Here is a 24,786-nt window from a genome sequence, read left to right on the forward strand (position 1 = left end):
TGGGGGTCTTTCAGCACATGATTCACCTTTTGGTTAAAAAGATTTTGCTGGATCAACTTCATTAATGCCTTTGAGGATTTTGAAGACCTGAATTTGGTCCCCACACAGTCTCTTCTACTCGAGTAGGACTGTCCTTAAGTACTGGGATGCACCTGGTGGCTCTCCTCTGCACAGCTTCAAGTGCTGCTATGTCTTTGTTATAACATGGTGACAAGATCTGCACACAGTACTTCAGATGCGGTCTCACTAGTGCATTATATCGTCTACATTACAGAGTATATTTAGATTTGTACATGGACAAACTGCTGGTCCACTCTTCCATAGCCAGGACAGACAACACATTCATCATTCTGCATTGTCAAATAGACAGTAGCATCTACTCTGGCTGGTGCCTCCCCTGAAAAGGCTAATTTAATGTAGCAGAAGGGTTGGCAAAGTCATTCCTGGAGGGCCGTAATAGTGGCAGGATTTTTTTGTCAAACCCAGTTTCTTAATTAGAAACTAATAATTGCCAACGATTAATCTTATTTAATTTCATGGCTTGTGTGTGTTTTCTATCTGCCATGTCAGGTCTGTCACACACTTGCACCTTGAGGACAACTTAAAGGCTCTGGTGGTGGTAATTCAACCGCAATCCACAAGGTGGTGGTGTATACTAACGGCTCTTCTCTTCCTCCCTCTACAGACCAATCACCGATGATGTCACTTCCGGTGTCCTTCACCCTGGACCCCCCTCTTCCTACATTCAGCCAGAAGCGTTGCCATCTTGTCCAGTCTCATCTTAGAGTTGCGTTCTGAGGGCCATTAATTTTGCTGAAGAGCCTAACAACTTGCATTTATAATACACAGGATCTCAGGGTCAACCCAAACCTTATTTATTTGTTCTGTCTCTTTTTAGAGATCACTCTTATCCTGTAGATTTTTGTCTTTCCAAGATTATCCAAATGATTTTAGCATTTTTCTCTTTAGCTTCCTTCTAAATATTATATTAAACCAGACGCTCTATGATATGCGTGGAGTGGTGGCTCTGAGGTAGGGATCTGCACTGGTAATCACTGGTAATCGGAAGGTTGCCAGTTCAGATCCCATAAATGCCAGAAATGACTCTACTCCATTGGGCCCCAAAGCAAGACCCTTAACCTGCAATTGCTCCATCCTGGGTATGACATTAACCTGCATCCAGCTATGCATGTAGGCCCTCCAACATGCAGGGAAAAACCTGGGGGTTGGTGTCAGAATTGGCACTCCAGCCACCATAAAAAAACCTCCCACTGTTCTATTCCATCTGAACTAGTGTGGTGCTGAGGTGTCACCCATTGCCTGGCTGCACTCGGGTCCTAATCTGGGATCCTGAGTTGGTTTGTCATGTGGTGGGTGAGGTAATGCACTGTATCAGCGTATGCTCCTAGCCCCTCTCTCTCTTTCTATGATACATACACATAGATGGAATGGGAAACAAGTTAGATGGACAACTGCTGGTTCCTTTGTCATTTGCACCTTATTGCTAACTAGCAAAATACCTGCGCTTCGCAGCGGCGAAGTACTGCATTAAAATTTTTATTAAGAAGAAAATTTTACCTTTTTAAACTGAGGGAAAATATGCCAATAATTATTTGTTAAGGATCTCTTTGTATACCATGTTGTCAGTTCGGCCCTCCGGTTGTAACATGACCAAGCTGTGCGCTGAGCTTACTCTTGAGCATGCAACTTACAGTTGGCCATGTGAACAGTAATCTTGTCTCAAATCTCACAGCTTGGATTGCTGCTGTCATAATCGGTTTGAGTTTCATGGTTTGTTTCAATTATGACAGTATTTGCAGGACTTGTTGTGTTGAAGTGACATTCGGCATCTGTCAAGCGTTGTAAGCACACAACCGGTTTCAGCGATAACTTCGCATCCAGCTTTTGAGAGTTTAAACATTCATAAACATCAAAGTGTCCATTACTGAAATCGTCACCTGTCAATCTAAGATGTTTAAGAGGCATTGGCGGTTGTCGAAAGGTGTAAAATATTTGGTCATTTCGGTACACTTGAAAGTGACAACCGAACAATTCAGTGGTAGCCATCAACTCACATGCAGAACCATAGGTGAAGGGCTTAAGCATTTCACTCTTATAGTGCTCCTGTGTAGTATAATTATCTCCTGTACCGTCATCAGTCCACACCTTGAACCTGTCCCAGTCATTCAATACATAAGACACAATGTTCCTCCGGATATCAAGAGTGAGCCTGATATGGCCGTTCAATATATAACAAAGAGAATGGAAAAGGTAGGTGGTATCTCCGGGCATGGAAACCACTCGGTAAGTGATAGTTCTTTGATCAATAGTGATCATCTCGATAGACATGGTAATGGGGGATGGAATGATAAAGGAAATGGGTACCTGAGCAATGTAAAGTAAGTCTAAAATACCTACACAATAACTATAATCGTAATAAATGAACAATAAAACAGCGGAGAAGCCGTGGATTAAATAAAAAGGCTGTAGTTATCAGTAGGGAGACATGAATCCCGTGGCGAAGCAAGGAAGGGAATGTAGAGACTGGAGCGATGGATGGCCTTATATAGGCAGGCAGCCAACAACGTGGGAGGCGTTGGGATGGGGGACCCAATGCAGCCTCACACGGTGACCGAGCTGCAGGCTATGGACGTATATATGTACGTAAGTAGGATTCAGTTAGCGTTGGGAACCCGTGTACCAAATTTCTTGAAGATGGGCCCATAAGTAACAAAGACTTTAGAAAAGTTCAATATGACGGCCAACAGTGGCATCATACCACCAAAATAAGTATGTACATTGGTTTCGGTTAGTGCAGGGAAGCCGCCTACCAAATTTCGAGAAGATGGGGCCATAAATAAGAAAGTTCAACATGGCGGACGTTGTTGACCATTATGATCGTTACGCGTAGAATTTCTAAATGAAACCTGCTTAATTGTTGTAAGTAAGCTGTAAGGAATGGGCCTGCCAAATTTCAGCCTTCTACCTACACGGGAAGTTGGAGAATTAGTGACGTGGGAAAGTTCAATATGGCGGCTGACAGTGGCGTCATACCACCGAAATAAGTATGTACATTGGTTTCGGTTAGCGCAGGGAAGCCACCTACCAAATTTCGTGAAGATGGGGCCATGAATAAGAAAGTTCAATATGGCGGACGTTGTTGATCGTTATGAACGTTACGCGTAGAATTTCTAAATGAAACCTGCTTAACTTTTGTAAATAAGCTGTAAGGAATGGGCCTGCCAAATTTCAGCCTTCTACCTACACGGGAAGTTGGAGAATTAGTGACGTTTGGAAAATTCAATATGGCGGCCGACAGTGGCGTCACACCACCGAAAAAAGTACGTACATCGGTTTCTGTTAGCGCAGGGAAGCCACCTACCAAATTTCGTGAAGATGGGGTCAGCCTTCTACCTACACGGGAAGTTTGAAAATTGGTGACGTTGGAAAGTTCAATATGGCGGCCACAAGTGGCGTCATACCATCGAAATAAGTAAGTACATCGGTTTCGGTTAGTGCAGGGAAGCCGCCTACCAAATTTCGTGAAGATGGTGCCATAAATAAGAAAGTTCAACATGGCGGACGTTGTCGACCATTATTCTAACGTTATGACCGTTACGTGTAGAATTTCGAAATGAAACCTGCTTAACTTTTGTAAGTAAGCTGTAAGGAATAAGCCTGCAAAATTTCAGCTTTCTACCTACATGGTAAGTTGGAGAATTAGTGATGAGTCAGTGAGTCAGTCAGTCAGTCAGTCAGTGAGGGCTTTGCCTTTTATTATTATAGATAAGGGACAATTTAAAATAATAGATGCAGCTGTTTAAGAACCCAGCCACAGGGGATGCACAAACCAGTGAGTTTCTTCGTGCTGGTCCCAAGCGTGGATAAATGGGGAGAGTTACGTTAGGAAGGGCATCCAGTGTAACATTTTGCAAAATCAATATGCAGAAAACAATACAAATTTTCATACCAGATCGGTCGAGCCCCGGGTTAACAACAAACACCACCAATACTGTTAGCCAACAGGGTGTTGGCAGAAATTGGGCTACTGTTGGCCGAAAAAGAAGAAGGAGAAGAAGAGGGGAGAGATGTATCCAGAGGCAGGAAGAGAGGAGGAAAGTAAAGAGAGTGGAACTGAGGGTAGGAACTTTGAATGTTGGCAGTATGACTGGTAAGGGGAGAGAGTTAGCAGATATGATGGGGAGAAGGACGGTTGATATATTGTGCATGCAAGAGACTAAATGGAAGGGGAGTAAGGCCAGATAGATCGGAGGTGGATTCCAATTGTTCTATCATGGTATGGATGGGAGGAGAAATGGAGTGGGAGTTATTCTGAAGGAACAGTATGTCAAGAGTGTTTTGGAGGTGAAAAGAGTGTCAGACAAAGTAATGATTACGAAGCTGGAAATTGGAGGTGTGATGATGAATATTGTTAATGCATATACATCACAAGTTGGGTGTGCAATGGGTGAGAAAGAAGATTTTGGAGTGAGTTGGATGAAGTGATGAACAGTGTACCCAAGGGACAGAAAGTGGTGATTGGAGCAGATTTCAATGGGCATGTTGGTGAAGGGAACAGTGGAGACAAGGAGGTGATGGGTAGGTATGGTGTCAAGGAGAGGAATGAAGAAGGTCAGAGGATAGTGGATTTTGCCAAAAGGATGGACATAGCTGTGGTGAATACATATTTTAAGAAGAGGGAGGAACATAGGATTACGTACAAGAGTGGAGGAAGATGCACACAGGTATGCAGAAGAGTTGATCCGAAAGAGATTGAAGACTGCAAAGAGGTGGCAGGGGAAAGTGTAGTTAAGCAGCATAGGATGGTGGTCTTTAGGATGATGTTGGAGATCAAGAAGTGGCAGAGAGTGAGGGCAGAGCCAAGGATCAAATGGTGGAAGTTGAAAAGGAAGACTGCAAGGTTGAGTTTAGGGAGGAGGTGAGACAGGCACTGGGTGGCAGTGAAGAGTTACCAGACAGCTGGGAAACTACAGCAGATGTAGTAAGAGTGACAGCAAGAAGGGTGCTTGGCGTGACATCTGGAAAGAGGAAGGAGGAAAAGAAACCTGGTGGTGGAATGAGGAAATACAGGAGATCATACAAAGGAAGAGGATGGCAAATAAGAAATGGGTTAGTCAGAGAGATGCAGAAAGTAGACAAGAGTACAAGGAGATAAGGCAAGGTGAAGAGAGAGGTGGCAAAGGCTAAAGAAAAGGCGTATGATGAGTTGTATGAGAGGTTGGACACTAAGGAGGGAGAAAAGGACCTGTACCGATTGGCTAGACAGAGGGACCGAGCTGGGAAAGATGTGCAGCAGGTTAGGGTGATAAAGGATAAAGATGGAAACATACTCACAAGTGAGAAGGGTGTGTTGAGCAGATAGAAAGAGTACTTTGAAAGGCTGATGAATGAAGAGAACAAGAGAGAGGAGAGGTTGGATGATGTGGAGATAGTGAATCAGGAAGTGCAATGGATTAGCAAGGAGGAAGTAAGGACAGCTATGAAGAGGATGAAAATGGAAAGGCTGTTGGTCCAGATGACATACCTATGGAAGCATGGAGGTGTTTAGGAGAGATGGCAGTGGAGTTTTTAACCAGATTGTTTAATGGAATCTTGGAAAGTGAGAGGATGCCTGAGGAGTGGAGAAGAAGTGTACTGGTGCCGATATTTAAGAATAAGGGGGATGTGCAGGACTGCAGTAACTACAGGGGGATAAAATTGATGAGCCACAGCATGAAGTTATGGGAAAGAGTAGTGGAAGCTAGGTTAAGAAGTGAGGTGATGATTAGTGAGCAGCAGTATGGTTTCATGCCAAGAAAGAGCACCACAGATGCAATGTTTGCTCTGAGGATGTTGATGGAGAAGTTTAGAGAAGGCCAGAAGGAGTTGCATTGCATCTTTGTGGACCTGGAGAAAGCATATAACAGGGTGCCTCAAGAGGAGCTGTGGTATTGCATGAGGAAGTCGGGAGTGGCAGAGAAGTACGTAAGAGTTGTACAGGATATGTACGAGGGAAGTGTGACAGTGGTGAGGTCTGTGGTAGGAGTGATGGATGCATTCAAGTTGGAGGTGGGATTACATCAGAGATCAGCTCTGAGCCCTTTCTTATTTGCAATGCTGATGGACAGGTTAACAGACAAGATTAGACAGGAGTCCCCGTGGACTATGATGTTTGCTGATGACACTGTGATCTGTAGCGATAGTAGGGAGCAGGTTGAGGAGACCCTGGAGAGGTGGAGATATGCTCTAGAGAGGAGAGGAATGAAGGTCAATAGGAACAAGACAGAATACATGTGTGTAAATGAGAGGGAGGTCAGTGGAATGGTGAGGATGCAGGGAGTAGAGTTGGCGAAGGTGGATGAGTTTAAATACTTGGGATCAACAGTACAGAGTAATGGGGATTGTGGAAGAGAGTGCAGGCAGGGTGGAATGGGTGGAGAAGAGTGTCAGGAGTAATTTGTGACAGATGGGTATCAGCAAGAGTGAAAGGGAAGGTCAACAGGCCGGTAGTGAGACCAGCTATGTTATATGGGCTGGAGACGGTGGCACTGACCAGAAAGCAGGAGACAGAGCTGGAGGTGGCAGAGTTAAAGATGCTAAGATTTGCACTGGGTGTGACAAGGATGGTTAGGATTAGAAATGTGTACATTAGAGGGTCAGCTTAAGTTGGATGTTTGGGAGACAAAGTCAGAGAGGTGAGATTGCATTGGTTTGCATTGGGAGAAGGATGCTAAGGATAGAGCTGCAAGGTAAGAGGAAAAGAGGAAGGCCTAAGGAAAGGTTTATGGATGTGGTGAGAGAGTTACATGCAGGTGATGGGTGTGACAGAACAAGATGCAGAAGACAGAAAGATATGTAAGAAGATGATCCGCTGTGGCAACCCCTAACGGGAGCAGCCGAAAGAAGAAGAAGAAGAAGATGCAGCTGTTTAAGACTAAAATTAGCAATTAGGGGTGGGGAATCTTAACAAGTGAGATAAAAAAATGAAGCATAAAAATGCTGCTTGAGCAATCCTTATATATAATTTGATACTATCTGTATGTATGGTGTTCGCGTCAATACCCCATATGTATGGTGTTCGCTTCAGTATCTCGACTCAATACAAGTTAGAACCATGCAATGGGACTCTGCCTCTGTAGTTAGAACATAACGTGGCCAACATGAACGTAGTATTGCATGATTGGCTAAGAATGTTTGAATGCTTCGGTGACGCCGCTGGTCGGCCGAGAGTAGTAAGTCAGTGTTGTTTCGAGCAGATAACAGTAAGTTCGGTTGGTTTTTGGAACGTTGGTTTGGTGAGGTGTAATTTCCAGGACTAACATCGTCGACTGACTTAAGTAATTAAGAATGTATCCCCATTTGCTAGGTACGTCGAAATCTATCTTTGGGTAGTTCGGTTTTGGCATCCGTCCTTCTGACATCTATTGGCAAACTGAGTAATGATGGCTGGGTATTAACAATGGTCATTGTTTACATTTTAGCCAATCTCAGATCTAAAATGACCACGCCAACATAATTATTATTCCGACTCCTGATTAGAGTCATAAAATACGGTTTGTTTTGAAAATTTGTTTGCCGGAAAAAATCAAATGAAGTATGCCGAAGAGCTGAGTTCACGTCTCGCAGCCCCGTTTAAACAGGAAGCTCTTCATTACGTTGGCCGAAAAGGTCTATTGTAAGCACAAATCAGTGCCATGATAACAAAATCATTTCAAGGACTTAAAAAAACTAATAATTCTTTGCAGAGAAAGTATGGATTTCACAAATGTACAATTTGTAGCCTGATTCAATCAGGCTCCCAGTCGCTAATAAGCAGTAAGTGCATCAACAGCAAAAATAGACTTCTAATTAAGACACCAGGTTGGAAAAAAAACCTAAAGCCACTGCGGCCCTGCAGGACCAACTTTGCAGACTCCCGATGTAGACATTCTCACAAAATTTATAAATGAGTTCCTACATGATAGTCTTTGCAAAATCACCAGTGTTACATTAACTCTCACAGCAATAAAGTAACCGTTAAAGGTTTTTTATGTGAAGAGTATTTCTACACTTGTTTAATTTAACATTGGCAGTTAACATGTTTTATCATGTAATATCTTATAATTTCGATTATTTGACTTTTACTTAACATTAACTTTACCTGATCATCTATCATCTTCATGAGATCACATTCAGTCTTCTGGTTGAAAGTAGGCAGAGGCTCATGTGCAGCTTCAGCCAGCAGAATTTCTTGACTTAATCAGGAAAAATGCACATCAGAGGAGAAAAAGAAAATAATAAAGTTAACAACACAGTAAGTTCTGCAAGTCATAAAAATGTTATGGAACATTCAGGCTGTTTTGGAGTTTCTGACCCTTCCATCACTTAACTTTAATTTTTATGACTTGCTTCCACGTCAAACATCATTTCTACTGCGCTGGCTTGCCTGGTCCTTATTGTTTTCCTGATTGTGCAAGTGACCCAGACATAACACCTGGATCAGCCCAGAAGAAAGGAAACTGAGACTGAGAGGAAAAGAGAAATTGGACAGGATCTCCAATCAAGCGCCCTGGCTAATGCTTCCGCTGAAAATGCTTTTATAATATAGACATTCTCATCGCGCTTTATCAATGCATGCTCCGAACCTCCTCCTATTCCTCACTTATGCCATAAAATTGTTAATGATGGCCCACAAAAAAGTTTTAGAGAACCAGAATAAAGTGGAGGTACTTCAGGTCAAATATAGGAAGAGTCAAACGCTGAGGTCAAAACTATGAAGGACACAAAGATTGACAACCAAACCAAAAGCAATAGCGTTATACAAAGTGTCAAACACACACGCATGGGAGGCTGTCTAAGGGCTTAACTGGCGGTAAGATGAAGAGTCAAAGGTTGATGAATGATACTTGTGGCTTTTCTCCCTCTTCCACAGACCACCACAAGGAAAGCCCAGCTAAGACTCCACCCACTTCCAGTGCAGTGACACGCCCTCCTTGCAGACCTCATTTCCACCTGAGATCCCGCCCTTTCCTGTCCTGTACCTATAAAACCTGAGCACTCCAACCTCCTGATCAGTCACTATTTTGAATCAGTCCTTTATGATAACTTGCTTCAAAGATTATTTTCATTGTTGATAACATTACAAATGGTGCACCCTCCAAACCTTTATTTGTCTTCTTTGTTTATTCCGTAGTAATGTTTTTGAGATGTTCCTTTGTTTAATTTTAAATGAACACAATCATTTTTTTCTCCTGTTCTTCATAATTACTTCTGGAAATTCTGAATTATAAGGAATTTATTTTAACTTTCATTTTATGAAATATTACTGATGGTATTATTTTGTTTGGAATGTTTCATTTTTTCATGAGTACCACCATTCTGTACACCCATAGCTAAGGCAAGTCCCAAACACTGCACTGTATGACATCCTTGAGGTGACAGTGTTTAAGCACTCTAGAAAGCGTCCAAGATTCTGGATATTCTCAAAACAACATTGAGATGTTTTTTCATGTTCTTTGAGTTTTGTTTAACATTTTGAGCTTTGGTGTGTTGATATTTTTTTTCTCCCAGTTTTGACCTTAGCCTTTTTCTGACTATGTTTTCCTCTTGTTTCGTTCCCACATTTTCAGTCATCAGACCATGTATGCCTCTTTCAACTACTGGTATCATCAAATATTTTTTTTCTGCTATTTTATTTCACGCAGAATAAAAAGACAAACTAAATGTCAGGGCACACATTGAAAAGTCCAAAAATTCTCTTCTGAGGAAAAGTTTTTTGTTTAGCAAAACAAAGCAAAGACAAGTATGCGGCTTGAGAGAATTGAGAGAATAGAGGTGTGTCATGAGTAACCATCAGGTTCTCCTAAGCAGTAACAATTCTTAAATGTACTTTGAATGATAGGGTAGGCTGAAGTAGCCCAAAGATTGTTGTGAGTGAACATAAGGACTAGGAGATAACAAAACATAGAAAATACCAAAATGTCAAGGCTTTTAAGGGGTTAGGCTTGGCGCAGGTCAAGAATGAAGTAAAAGTCCAAACTGGAATGATACCTGACAATAATCTGTACTGTTTTTTAACTAACTAATGGTAGAATTCACTGACAGAATTGTATTCACCGAGGCATGAATCCGCTGATGCCACCATATTTATTTTGACATCAGTGACCTTGGCAACTGCTATTATGTGTCGGTGTCATTCAAAATGACATTGCAATAAAATAAAACTAAGAAGCAGAACTATTTTAACAAAGTCAAAAATTAATAAATTTTAAAACACTGACAGAAAAGGAAGAATACAGTGGAACCTCGGGTCACTCATTAAAAAAAAGTGTTTACAGAGAGCGGTTCGTAAGGCTATAGTGTGAACTCTTGCAATGTTAGTTTTCTCTGTTCAAGGTTTTCTCAGTGTTATTCAATGTTTTTACATTTAGTTTACTATTACACTGTGCATTCTATGGTATAATTAACTATTTTTGTGCTTAAAAATCTTTAAAAAAATACATATTTACATACAGCTCGTATGGTCCGGAACGGATTAATTGTATTTACATAAAATCCTATGGGGGAAATTACTTCAAGTCACAACCAAATCGGGTTGCGACCAGAGTTTTGGAATGAATTACAGTCGTGACCTGAGGTTCCACTGTACATCAATATGTGCAGAAAAAATAAGAAAACAGAAAGTTACAACAACTCGCTAGCCAAGGAGATTTAATATAAGGGCGGTCGTAAAATTGAGAGTACACCTTATGAGAAGGATTTAGGAGTCATAGTGGACTCTAAGCTATCAACTTCCCGACAGTGTTCAGAAGCCATTAAGAAGTCTAAGAATGTTAGGTTATAGAGCATTGTGTGTGGAGTACAAGTTCTTGGAGGTTCTGCTCAACCCTTATAATGCACTCATGAGGCCTCATCTTGACTACTGTGTGCAGTTTGGGTCTCCAGGCTACCAAAAGGACATAGCAGCGATAGAAAAGGTCCAAAGAAGAGCGACTAGGCTGATTCCAAGGCTTCAGGGGTTGAATTATGAGGAAAGATTAAAAGAGCTGAGCCTATACAGTTTAAACAAAAGAAGATTAAGAGGTGACTTGATTGAAGTGTTTAAAATTATGAAGGGAATTAGTATAGTGGATTGAGACTGTTATTTTAAAATGAGTTCATCAAGAACACAGGGACACAGTTGGAAACTTGTTAAGGGTAAATTTCGTACAAACATTAGGAAGTTTTTCTTTACACAAAGAATGATAGACACTTGGAATAAGCTACCATGTAGTGTGGTTTTTTTGGAAGAAATAAGTGGTTAGGACTGGCAAGCTTTGTTTGGCTGAATGGCCTGTTTTCGTCTAGAATGTTCTAATGTTCTAATAAGTGAAAGTTAAATAGTACAGGTGGGAAGTAACAATGTTAGAACTGAATAAAAAAATGGAATGTTTGAAATTTAAAATACACCTTATGAGAAAGATCTGGGAGTCATAGCAGCCTCATCATGATCTACATCAATGAAGTGTACAGAAACGCTCAAGAAGGCTCACAGGATTTTAGGTTGTATAGCACGATGTGTGGAGTACACGTCAATGGAGGTTATGCTTAAGCTTTATAACACACTGCTGAGGCCTCCCTGGAAGTACTATGTTCAGTTTTGGTCTCCATATTACAAAAAAGACATGGCAGCACCACAGAAAGTCCAGAAGAGAGAGATGGGAGGTAAGAGCTATGAGGAGTGACTGAAGGAGTTGAATCTTTTCAGTTTAGGCAATTGGAAATCAAAAAGTGACATTATTTAAGTGTTTAAATTAAGAAGAGAATTAGCATGGAGGATCCCAGTTACTACTTTAAATTATAGTTCGGGTATTACTGTGTGGTTACATAGGCACAATACATAGAAAAGAAGGACAGTGTGCTCCGCGGTTACTCTCTCAGGTGGGCGTTGGCATATCATAATCTCTTGGACCAATAGCGTGACTTTTCCACATTCGACTTATACGAGTGACATTATAAAATACCAGAAATGATACGGCAAAATCAAGTCCTGACTTATCCGCAAGCATATATGGTAATAACATTTTGGGAAACTTCAAAGCTCGAGTTGCTGTCATTTTGGAGAAATTGGGTAAATGTGATTAACACGTTTCACTGGGGTGAATGGCCTGTTCTCATCAAAACTCCACTAATGTTCTAAAAAAATACAAATACACTATCACATCTATACAATACAGTACAAACAGTTTAATGGAACCTTGAGGCAACAGTTATCAAGTTAGACATTTTTGAATCTCCAGAATATGTGTAACAAGTGGTTGAACAATGCCAAGAAAGAATATCAGCGGCTGATGAAAGAAAACATCTCACAAAAATAGGCAGATTTAATCCTAGTACTGTAACGCCTGGTGTTAATGGCAAATCGTAATGGTATTAAAAAAATCAGGAAACGAAGGGTGTTCTTTAAGGGCTTTCCACTACTTATAGCTAATTGACAGATGCAAGTCTGAAACTAAAATAAATACGAGAAAACCAAAGTTCAATTCATGCCTTGGGCCGATATTGCTGGGAATAGGCTGCAACAACCGACTCTGAATTGAATTAAGCAATTTTTGAGAAAGCTCTGTTATGCTGAAAAATATGACTTTCAGGCACTGTACATTATGTAATTTATTTGCAGCTTCTCATTATGGATAAGTAGATGGAGAAAAATACATTTTCAGCTATTTTGTAATGCATTTTATGAAAATGGCTTCTTGCTAGGGGCGGTAAGAAATGAAAAGTTAATGCCCAAGAGGAGTTTATGATGATCCAAGGGGTCAAGTCTCAGGGAACATCTGTGGCTGATCCATGTCTTTGCCTGACCTCCTTTATTGCCTGGTGTGTGGCGCCATTCAACGTCATGCCTGTTGCAAGCAGGAATTCTAAAAATAAAATTCATTAGACTGTTTTCTTGCTTCCTGCCCTATTTCTGAAGGTGTACTGCTGCTGCCAGGGGACACCCTGCCACATAAAATAACATTCAGATATTTGCATACTGAATCAATCAGTACATTTATGAAAAAAAGCCTCAGACTTATAGTAGAAACAGTCCAGAAGAATCCCATGCAGAGCACAGATTAATATAAAAATGCTGGAGGAGACCAAGTATTAGAATAAATTGCTGAATCCGTCTACTTTTTAAAACAGAAATGAAATGTATTCATTAATAAAGTGTTGCTTACAATTTATTTATAAAACCTCTAGTGAAGGAAATTGTCTACCTGAATAAAACATCAGGCTTTCTGAAGCTAATGACCAAGTGCTAATTTCCTGGGTCAATTTATAGCCGTCAGGAGACAGTGGCTCAATACCTCACGTGAAAGACACAGCTAGTTGCTCTTTGGCGTAGGGTATTTTTTGGGGGGCAAAATACTCTTTAAGCAGGAAACTGGCCCAGGGTTGTGGTTTATGCTGGGACTGCCCGAAGGTATGAACTTAACTGGGATTATAACACAAAACTAATGGCCAAAATGACCGCAGAAAAAGTAGGCAGCCCTCAATGGTCCTGGAGCTTTAACTGAGACTGACTGACAAGGAGAGCTCTTAAGATTGAGGGAGACATGCAGCAAGTTTAGAATCCAAAAATCACCCAGAAGAGAAACAATATGTCATATGCAAGCCTTTATGGTTCACTGCTTTGTCAGAATGACCTGATTGGAATGGGGCACATACTGTCCAAAGTGTACAAAAATAGACATTGGCTTTAGCAGACAACACATACTGCAAAGAAAAAGCAGAATGGTAACTTGAACTTTAAGAACTAATTAAAGCATTATGTCAAGTAATCTATACTGAATAATGATAATATAATGGAAAGTGTAACAGAAATAAAATATTTACAGATGTATGATGTCCTAAATACAGTAATGTCTTGTAAACCGAATGATTCTAACTTTGAATGTTCCAGAGTTCAAAATACTAAATTCGAGAGATATTCGAACCAGAGTTCCAATGATCCTTGTACACTTGAACTGCACATGCAATGAAAAAATGCAGCAGAAGATTGCATTTACAAAGCGAGAATAAACGCCATTTTTTGTGCACCCACGTCATTTCTCGCACTCCCTGTGAAAGCATTGCTTGCATTATGCTTGTGTGTTTTCAGTGTTTTTCTCACTTTATTTCTGGTGTGTTTGGTTATATAAAGTATATAACCCCTATCTATTAACAATGGTATCCAAGAAAACTGTGAAAACAACAAAACCTAAGAGGAAGGCTGTAGTATCGAAAATTGAGGTGAAAAAGGAAATTATCATGAAGCATGAAAAGCAATACTGTACATGTATGGCCGATCTGGCGGCCCCTTCCAAACAGTAACTTTTCTCTTACTCTCCACCAGCCACACTGGATATCACCACTCCTCACTAAGGTACAGTAAATGCAATTTTCATTTTATTATACATCCATCATTATTAATGTCTTTTATTTATTGTCTTCATGTTCTAATTTGTTATTTTGTTATGAGCAATTAAGTGTGTTATTTTACCTTAAATTATGTGTATTTGCTATTAAGGTTATTGAAAAGGGGATTGTTTAGCATCGGGGAATGAATTAATTAATTTTCCTTTATTTCTGAATGGGAACAAAATCATTCAGACTATGAACAATTCAGAGTTCAAACAGCCTCCTGAAATGAATGAAATTCAAAGTACAAGGCAACACGGTATTCATATCATATTAGGGAGCAGAATTCACTGATGTCTTTACTGTTGGACTGCATGCATGAAGTCACCTTCAAAAGAGGCACAACATTAAAAGAAAGTGTTAGTCAATCGCTCCTTCATTTATTTTGTGGAATTCTTTCTCCAAGGTAGGGATGAACCCTGATAAGATACCTTTCCACTGAGTACAAGGACCATGCCTAAAATCATACCTAGTTATGGCTCTCTGTTAATGTAACACACATGTCTTCAAATATGTTGAGGAACCCATGCAGAAAAGGAGAGACTGTGGAAACATCACAGAGAAGTTAATGAGACCAGCGGTGAGATAGCATGACTATGACTCATATGCTGTGGTGGAAATTAAGGGGAAATGCAATGAAATAGAAAATGTAATGGTGCTTACAATAGTGGACACTGAAACAAGAAGCGTCAGAGTCAGAGTACAAACGAAAATCAGCAGCAAAACAGGTTTTTCTCAATTGATCTAATCCAGCGTTTCTCAACCTTTAAGCATTTGTGACCAAAGTTTTCATAACAGTTTTAATCGCGCCCCCTAACGTTTTTTTGAAAGGAGCCCACTAATACCAATTTGTTCTTTTTTAATTAATGATATATCATAGATGCATATTTTTTTATACCTACTTAACTTTTATCGACATTTATCTAACTCTATATTTATTTTTCTAGCATCAGAATGTAGTTTAAGTTAATTTGTTTTGGTTTCAATAGATGTATTTTTCATATTTTTGATTCTTGTTTTCTTTTTTTCACATCTTCGCGCCCCCTTTTTTGTTACTTCACGCCCCCCTAGGAGGGCCCATCCCACAGTTTGTGAACCACTGATCTAATGCAATGGGTCAGCATCATTAAGTGTTTAGTCACTGTAAATTCAATAAAAGTTCATTACACTTTTCTTCAGGTTCAATCTGAAATTATATTTGTGTTCAGCTTTAATCTGTCTGTCATAATCACTAAAATCTTTACAGTGATAAAACCTTTTCAAAAATGGTGTCCTATGTATTCAGTGTTGGTAAGCAGTCAGTGAGTGAAGGCTTCTCCAAAGAGAGTGCAGTATGTCATATTCAGTGCACAGGTCCAATTTACTTGGAAGATGTTAGCACAGCGCAGAGATGAAATCTTCACTCCCACTACTTCACAAACCATGATCCTTTTGTATGACTGGCCTAACAGAAAAACTGTAAGCTGCAAACCTGATGTTCTAGAATCTGAATCCCACTATGTAAGGCTAAGGGGTCTGGGATTAAAATGTTAAGTGAAAATCCATTCCTGTGTTTCCACCATGCATATATTCTGTCACCTACAGAGTCCTTTAACGGCGCACTGCACAATAACGTGCAGTGAATACACTTAACGTAAGCATTCATAGTTTTCATCCTCTTTCTCTGTACATTCAGCATTCATATGCTCAGTGGTTGATGCGCTTGCTTCTTCCTGAGCAGTTCTTCTTTTCTCCACCCTAGCGGCCTGCTTATTCTCTTCTTTTGTCAGTATCTTTTTGCGTTATAACTGATTAAGTCAGTGTTTGTGTTGCAATTGCTTAGTACGTTTGCTTTAATTTTTCACTTAAGCTGGCACTTAAGTCTTCAATCTGCCTCAAGAATGATTTAAGATATGATGAGGTAGGGGAAGTGACGGCGAAGGTGGTAGGGATGAGAACGGCGCCCGTATGCATGCACTTTATGGCCACCCTGCTGGCTGCTACTGAGAGTTGATTCGACAATAAAATAAAATAAAATAAACAAAGAGGAATAACCTTGGAGGTCAATCCTCACCCTGAAAGTGGATATTAGATGTCACATTGTATATGTGTACCAAATTTCAGGTCAATAGTTTGCCTGCTACAGGTGATTTAAAATCCTGGACAGACAAACGGACAGCTACGGTAGCGTATTATATAAGAAGATAAGTCCACAATTAGGACCACAAAAGTCCATAAGTCTCAAGCCCACTTAGTCATTTTTGGAAGATAATGTTGCAAGTTCTTTCCACAGAGGACTGGTGACTCGTTTAAATGTGTACAAATTGCAGCAGAAGAGACAGATAGTCCTAAAATTAGCATATACTGTACGTGTTTAAAGGAAGGGGAAGAGATAAAAATAGGTATTATGGTTTAGTATTTGGGTTATTGGGGATAACTAAGGTGATTAAATGTTATTATGCTTATGACCTACATTTACGGGAGTTCCAATATCCCCATAATACGGTGGAGTGGTGGCTCTGAGGCTAGAGATCTCTGCCGACATTCAGAAAGTTTCCAGTCTGGATCCTGTAAATGCCAAAAAAGTCCATTCCATTGGGCCCTTAACCTGCAATTGCTCAGTCCTGGGTATGATGTTAACCAGCATCCAGTCCTGCAAGCAGGTCCTCCAACTTATGGGGAAAACTTGGAGGTTGGTGGTAGGATTGGCCCTCCAGCCACAATAAAAAAAAACCTCACACTGTTCCGTTTCATTCCATTCCAGCTAGTGTGGTGCTGAGGTGTCACCTGTTGCACGGCTGTGCTCGGGTCCTAATTTGGGATCCTGAGGTAGTATGTCTTGTGGTAGGTGTGGAAACATGTTGTATCAGTGCCTGCTCCCAGCCTCCTCTCTCTCTCAATACCCTTTTTGCTCTTTCCATCTTTCAAAAATTAGTACATTGTCATAAACATAAACTTGTTAGAGAAGAATGTGCCTCCTGATGCATGAAAGCAACTCTGAACTGAACAGCAAACAGTACAATAATCACTTGAGAAGGTAAGGATTACATTTCTCATTCTGTCATTTTTAGTGAAATCTTATCAAAACAAAAAACACAGCATAAATTAAGAAAAGAAATGCCAATATTCTTAATATAAATCATCTATGTACTTCAGTTCATCACTCACAATGTGACAGACTAGTGGAATGTTAGAACCAAGCCCTAAAACAGATGACATATAACCTAGGGACAGTAGACCGACAGGACTGGGACCAGTTTCTCCCTCTTGTAATATTTGCTTTTCATGTAGTGCCTCGAGCTTCCTGAGGTTTTTCATTTTTCACATTATTGAACTGGAGGTAACCACATCAAATCTTGGACTGAGATCCAGTGGGGTGGGAAGAAACTAAAGCCCAGACATCTATATCTGAGTACATCACTCACCTAAATGAAGGTTTTGAATAAATCTCAGAGCCACCTGGCATAAAATAACAAGAACTGGGTAATGGTGTTGATTTCCACCTTACACTCAAAGCTAATATCCCAGTGGAAGAAACCTTTTGAAATATCAGAAAGAAAAGGGGTAGTAGAATGCCTCGTATTACAGTCTAAAATGAGGAAAATAGAGCAAGTGTGTCACATGAATCTTCTTTTTCTTCTACTTGACCTTATGCGATACACAGCCTTCTCTCCTGCTGTGTTCCTTCTACATATTTTACTGTAAAAATGGGTTTAATAATAGGGCTTTTATACTGTAGTCACCATTTAATATAATAAGAAATACTGAATTTTGTAGTCAAAGAATAAGCTTTCTTTATGTCACGAATATGCGTCGTCGGATCTCCTGACAGCCTCCACTGAGCTATGTGATAACCCACCAGGGCGGAGGAGGCACTCTCACTAACATTCTCTTCTCCTTCTCTACCTGCAGCACTGAAAAACCACCCATTGAGGGCACTTTCAGTTTGTACATTATAAGAAGCGCGACTGTGTAGAAGGAGGCGTCATTTGGGACGAGAGCTTCAGTGAACAACCCATATTCGACAGAAAGCTGCTTTGTTGTTGTTCCCAAGAGGCTCTTTACTTCATGCAATAGAGGAAGGATTTTCTTTGGGACTAGTTATTAAACGGGGTGACTCGGTTGGTGTACCAACGTTTCCTTCTCGCTCCGACCTGTCATTTCTGCACCCGGCCACACTTATTTATAAGGCTGGAAAAATGCATTAATGTATTCCAATGGAATCAAGCTTCTCATTCATTGGTCAAGTGCTCTGTCTTCAGTTCAAAAGCTCAGATTTGTTTTATTGCACTTCACTTTTTGTGTTCCTCTCTGATTTTCTGGAAATATTTAACAATAATTTAATAAAAAATACAAGTGCGTTAGAGATTTGTAGACATGAAAGAATAACTGACATGTGGATTTTATAATGTCAGTAACTTGAATTTGACATTTTAATAGCATTTGGGTCCCACTGGCCTCCATTGTATGAAAAATGTTTATATTTTGCATGAAAATATAAGTAACAGGTAAGTAAAGATCATTTTTAGGTAAGAATATTCCTTTAAGCAAAGATATTGGGAAAATTGTCTGGATGTTTGCAGCAATGTGTTTTTCCTTTTGACCACCACATGACGCTGGCAACTTTTCAATGTCTAGTGGATAAACCATTACAGTTGTGCCAAGCATACTTTTTCATATAGCTATTTATAGTGCTGTCTTTTCTTCCATGAGGGAAGAACACATATTCATCTGTTCTAACACTACTTAGCCTCTGAGCTCTCGTAAAACAAGGTGGCAAGGGCTATTCGTCACTTCTTTCTCTTTTTGTTTTTCATTACATGTTTTATTCTTTAGCATTGGTAAGTACTCCTTCTTAGTCAATGAATGCTTGACTGGCTATTCAGATTTATTGCCTGTAGGAATGTTTGTGCTGAGTGTTGCAGTCAACACAATATGTTTAAACTGACTTATGTGCTGCCAATTATTGTGATGGGCTGTAGTGACCAGCTGTAATTTTTCTTAGTGGGACATGTGTGATACGAATATCCAATTGAGTCCAGCTGCAGGCAAGACATTCTGAAGCCTCAGACAAATTCAGAGACCTGAGATATTCTGAGGCCCCTAAAAGGTCTCCCCTGTCAGCAGTATCTCACTTGACCCCGCCCACTTACCAGGAGCCACTCCCCTGTTTCGCTGGTGCTCTGACGTCACATTACACACCCTCATGTTGACTTCATTTCCTGCTCTCAAACCAGTGGACTCGGTAGTTTTGAGGCCTGTGTATTCAGCATTTATTAAACTTCTAAACTATCGAGGTCTCTCAGTTCTGCATCCGAAGCAAAACCACAGAATGGATGTGTCTCTTGTTATTGGTTATATATATTGTGATGTGTGGGTCACAGACTTGCACAAGAGAGAAGGAGGTGAGTCCAGAGTTCTGAAAAGGTCAGCTTTATTGTTGTGAAGACGGGACCATTCTCAAAGCTTTTATTCAAATGGACGCTGTCACTAAAACACACGCAGCATGCAAGCAGTGACAATGATGTCATCTTGCATTTGCTCCCTTCTCAGATCAAAAGAACAGATAGATTTCCTGCACAAACGAGAAGACAGAAAGTGAGCGCCACACCAGGTCAGTGTGCAGTTTTAAATCTACCATTGGGTGACAGTCATATAACGCGGTTGCAGTGGTGGCAGGCAACCAATCCCTGCCTATGTTAACAGAGTTTCAGCACACGGCGCATTTGGGGGGGTTATCGGGGTCTCAGAAATTTCACAATATACTGTATATAAATGGATAGTCAGATAGACTTGTGCACTCTTTTGAGACTCTCCCCAACACGACAACATGCAGAAGCGCGACTGTCTGGTGTCTGTTGAGGGTTGCTTGTCTGTTGCCAAGTCAACCGCAGATTTGCAGCGCCAGAGAAACAACCTCAAGCTGACCGCTGCCAAGTGCCAGTCGCCACATGGGTGATGCAGGGAACATTATAACTGGCCACTGTCTTGGCCCTGACCCTGCCTGTTTGCTCTGTCTGTGTATAATAGAACGGTAGATCCTTCTAAAATAAATAACCTTGCTTTTCCTGTTTCAAGTTGAATAAACCAGGTTTTACTAAAGTACTGAGACTCAGCCTCGTCTTTGGGGTGCAAGACATTGACTCACATGTCACAATATGTTTTCAGAATCAAACAATTTTTTTTGTGTGAAAAAAATAAAATGAATCAATTTTCTAGACAAAGCAACACATCAAATTAAAAGTGTCTACTGAATACAATTAGTAAACTATTTAATTGTACGGTCCAGTTATACAAGAGGTCAAAAATAACCACTGTCGTGTTTCTCGCATTTATACAAAGAGGCTCTGGGCCTCATAGTGTCTGAAGTGCTTGGATCTGTCAGAGGCCTAAAACTGTCCTCACTGCGGCTGGATACTTCTCCATATATCATTGTATGCCCATATAATTTTGAGTGGCTTGATAACATTGCAGTGTCTTTCTAACTTTACCTACAAATAACAGCTTTAAAGTTTGTTTAGGAACACATCTTTTATGAGCCTCTAAAAAATATAGTTGCACATAAATCCTACCACAGAGTGGCAGTTGGGGATTACTACGACACGTAGTCACATTCTTAATTATACAGAGTCCTGCGACCATGGAACGGAATGGCTTCTTTTTAACACAGTAATCAAAAGCTCCAGAGCATTGTGTTTCTCAAGGGTGTGATATCCACACCTGTTTGTCTTTGAAACAGTTGCACTATTTGCATTTCTAGTAACCATGTCAATGGTAGACCTGATGTGTTCAAACCATATAAATATTAGTCCAGATGTTGCATACAAGGTCAAGCATTTCTCTATCTGGGGTCATACATGTGCAGTCATGTGGGTTGCTGTAAGCAAAGGGAGAAAAGTGCTGAAATAAAGTAAAAAATCCTTTCTTCATGAGCAATCTGGTTACATTGTACTCATAAGAGAGCATTTCTTTGTTTTGTTACTCAAAAATTTCACATCCGTTTTCTTTTTTTTTAACTGCTTCTCTCAGGATTTCTTTCAAGTGCCAGCCCAGTTCCACCTATCATCACCATCCGACTTACTGAGCAGTTGCTTAACTTCTTCCTCTTCCTTCCAAGCTGAAGGCAGAATTACTTTAGAAGTTCAGAGGCTAATAATACAGTACAGCACTGCCTCTAGTGGACACCATCTCTACTACACTTATTAAAGTTCTGTACACCAACATCCAGGATTAAGGGGCAGTTATGCATTTTGTTTGCTCTTGGAGACATGGTGATTATGAACAGATCAGCTAACACATTATTTTAAAGGGGAGCTTGAGACTGTGTTATAGCTCCAATAAACTTCAATGTAAAATATTGAAAAGCTGTTTATCCCCTTGTTGCAGTGGAAAGGGATTCTGAGATTGACAGCTGCTTGTAACGGAAATTCCACCTCATGACAGCCTAAACCACATCTAAAGACCAATAAGAACTGACGGGTATTGACAGCATTCAGAGAAATGCAATGACGGGTCATTATGATGAAGGAAAGCATTCAGATAGGGAAACAGAGCTTAAAAGAAATCACATATGCTGGTAGCCTGTCAGAATGACAGCTTCTCAAGCAGAGCAGATGGCTCATTGTTTATTGTGGAGTTTCATTAAAGCAGATCGCATGCAGGTTACAGCATTTGGCATTAAGCCTAAGAAGCTTTCAAGACAGAGGGATGCCGAGGTGTAACATTGGGAGTGAAGTTTATAGTGAGACCCAAATGACACTTTGAGAGTGATGCTTTATAATTTACCTGGATGTTACTCCTGAATGCTTAGAAATCTATATATTACAAGGTTGTGCAAAAGGCATTGCCAGGGAGCTAAATATAGACACAAAGAAAGACATAGTAGTGACATTATAACAGTGTGGAAAGGAGTCAACAAGGTGCAGTAAGCTTTGTAACTCTACTGTAGATACTCCTCCAAATGAAAGCAGGCATGGCAGTTTGGGATGGAGCCCTTGAACTCGCCAGGACACTAAAAGGCAGGAGAGAACAGATGTAATCTTACACAAAGTAAAGTAAAGGAATGAATACAACTGTGACTATGCTCCTTTAAATAAATATGAGGTCTTACAGGTGCAGCATTAGAGAGGAAAGCAAGAACGCCGTTAGATGGTGGCAAGTGGGGCAACTGCCCTAGGTCCTGCACCTAAGCTTTTGAGGTCCGTGTGTCCCGTTCGAGCGGATTTGTTGTTATATTCTCCAGTATATATATATATATATTTGAGGTGCTTCTAAGAGGAACCCTTTTAAAATCCCTCTTCAAGGTCAAATTCCGTACATGTACATCTTTGAAAACATTCCATAGTCCGAATATTAATGCACAAAAACATGTATCACTAATAATTACCGGCTGACATGACATCATCTTGAGTTATGACTATGACATCCTGCATATTGAGACTCAGAGTATACTTTTCTAGAAGAGGCCCTGCTAATTTCCACATGACAACGCATCGCATTTCGCACTGTTGTGGTATTTTCATGAATTATGAATTGCACTTTTTTAATAGATTATATCGTTATATTTTGATAAAGTCTGTGTGTTATCTTGCAAAAATGTAGCTAAATACTGTACTGAGAAAATCCAGTGTATGTTAACATTATTTTTATTAAATTCGTGAGCAAGTTTATACAGTCCACACATACTGGTAACACCATATTACTAACCAGCCCCACACCCCGCACAACCCTAAGGCTGCGTCTGGAGGAAAGTGCAGATTTAGACCCATTTTTAGACCCATCTTGGCATATCAAATAACCCAAATTACATTTTAAGTTTTGGGAAAACCTTTAGACAGACACAGAGAGAAAGACTAAGAGAAAGATATGATTGGTGAGAGGGAGAGGTGAACCCTGTGATTCAGAAATGGGGAAAGTGAAGAAACCTAAGAGCATTAGAAGTTTAACAATCCAGAGACCATTCAGTCCATCAAGCTTGTTTGCTTAGTTAATAGCTAAGTTGCCCCAATGTCTCATCCAGCTACTTCTTAAAGGTTGTCAAGGATTCAACTACATGGCTCAGTAGTTTGTTGCAGATACTCAAAAGTATTTGCGTAAAGAAGTGCTTCTTTAGTGCTGATGTCTTCAAGTACGCTATCTACCATTAAGTTAAAAGAATTCTGCCAGATCTACTTTATCTATGCTGTAGCAGGGGCTACATTATATAGTGTTTTCATTGTTTGTACTGAGTGTGTTTTATTTCCATCGTCCCGTTTGCTGTCTATCATTTGTGTGTCATTTAATGTCGTCCCCGTAAGTGCAGAGGGGACGGATGATGGAGGGAGACCGCAGCCCCAAGATGGAAAGCACCTGTTCACAATTAATCAAGTACAGCCAGCTCATCACTATATAACCAATCAGGAGGGAACAGAGGGGAGGAAGGAGAAAGACGGAGGTCACAATTCATTACCACAACCACCAGTACCTGCTATTTTTCTACATTGCACTTTGGGATCCTGTTTGTTTTTCATTCTGCCGGACTTACATCGATTCAATCATCCCCAGAGACCCTGGGGTTGAACTACATTGTTCACCATCTGCCGAGGATTCACAGTGAGGTTGCTTCATATTTTTCCAGGAAATTCAAACAAATCAATTATCTGTCGAACGGTCATCCATATTCAGGACAGTTTTATACTCGAACTCAAATTCATGATCATTGGCATTTCCGTATCCATTTATCTTTATTTGTGTTTTGTGTTTGTTATATGTTACTGGGACAAGGGAGGGTTTTGTTTTTGTATATATGGTGTTGTCACGTTGTTTAGTTTGTTTTGTTTCATTTAATATATTGATCCACTTATTTTTACATCTGCTTTTGTGTGCCTACGTTTAATCCGCCGATTGTGGAACAAATTGTATTTATTAGAGGTACCGCTTGATTTTATAAGATTCACCTCAGTAATTTATCCAGGCCACAGGTCTTGGAGGTGTAGCTGCCGGCTGGGTAAGGGGTCTGCCGTTACAATGCCTTTGAGAAGTTTGAAGTCCTGAATTAGGAGTCTCCCCACCTGATGGATAGAGCAAAGCCTGTTTTGTTCAGGTCCAGCCGGGGCTACAGGGTTTTGCTTTTAATTCAGTATAATTCAATTCATGACTGTATTGTGTTCTTCACTGAAGGCAGGATCAAGGAATGCGGATTTATGAATACAAAACAGGAATAGCCTTGGACAATTTACATTTATAAACAATATTCATTTAAATGTTCATAACAGAGATATCCATTAATGTCACAGCAATTATTCTAGTGGAACGTCGTGCTTAAAGACAATTGGACCAGTCGTAAGGCAGAATGGGAAAAAATGAAAAGCAATTTGATCTTAGACAATATTTAGAGACTCAGCTGGCTGGAACATATCCCAGCAC

The 24,786-nt window shown here is 40.2% G+C and overlaps 1 protein-coding gene across 2 annotated transcripts in view; it reads right to left on the reverse strand.

Annotated features, from left to right (window-relative positions):
• tmem232 (transmembrane protein 232) overlaps positions 1 to 24,786 on the reverse strand; it is a 196,478-nt gene that overhangs the window by 8,018 nt on the left and 163,674 nt on the right. For both annotated transcript variants that reach the window (XM_039759417.1, XM_039759416.1), the window contains one exon: positions 8,141 to 8,234. In XM_039759417.1, the coding sequence (XP_039615351.1) occupies positions 8,141 to 8,234 (94 nt within the window). The remainder of the gene's footprint in view (positions 1 to 8,140; positions 8,235 to 24,786) is intronic.

The sequence above is a fragment of the Polypterus senegalus genome, chromosome 7 (genome assembly GCF_016835505.1).
Source record: "Polypterus senegalus isolate Bchr_013 chromosome 7, ASM1683550v1, whole genome shotgun sequence".
Taxonomy (NCBI): Eukaryota; Metazoa; Chordata; class Cladistia; order Polypteriformes; family Polypteridae; genus Polypterus; species Polypterus senegalus.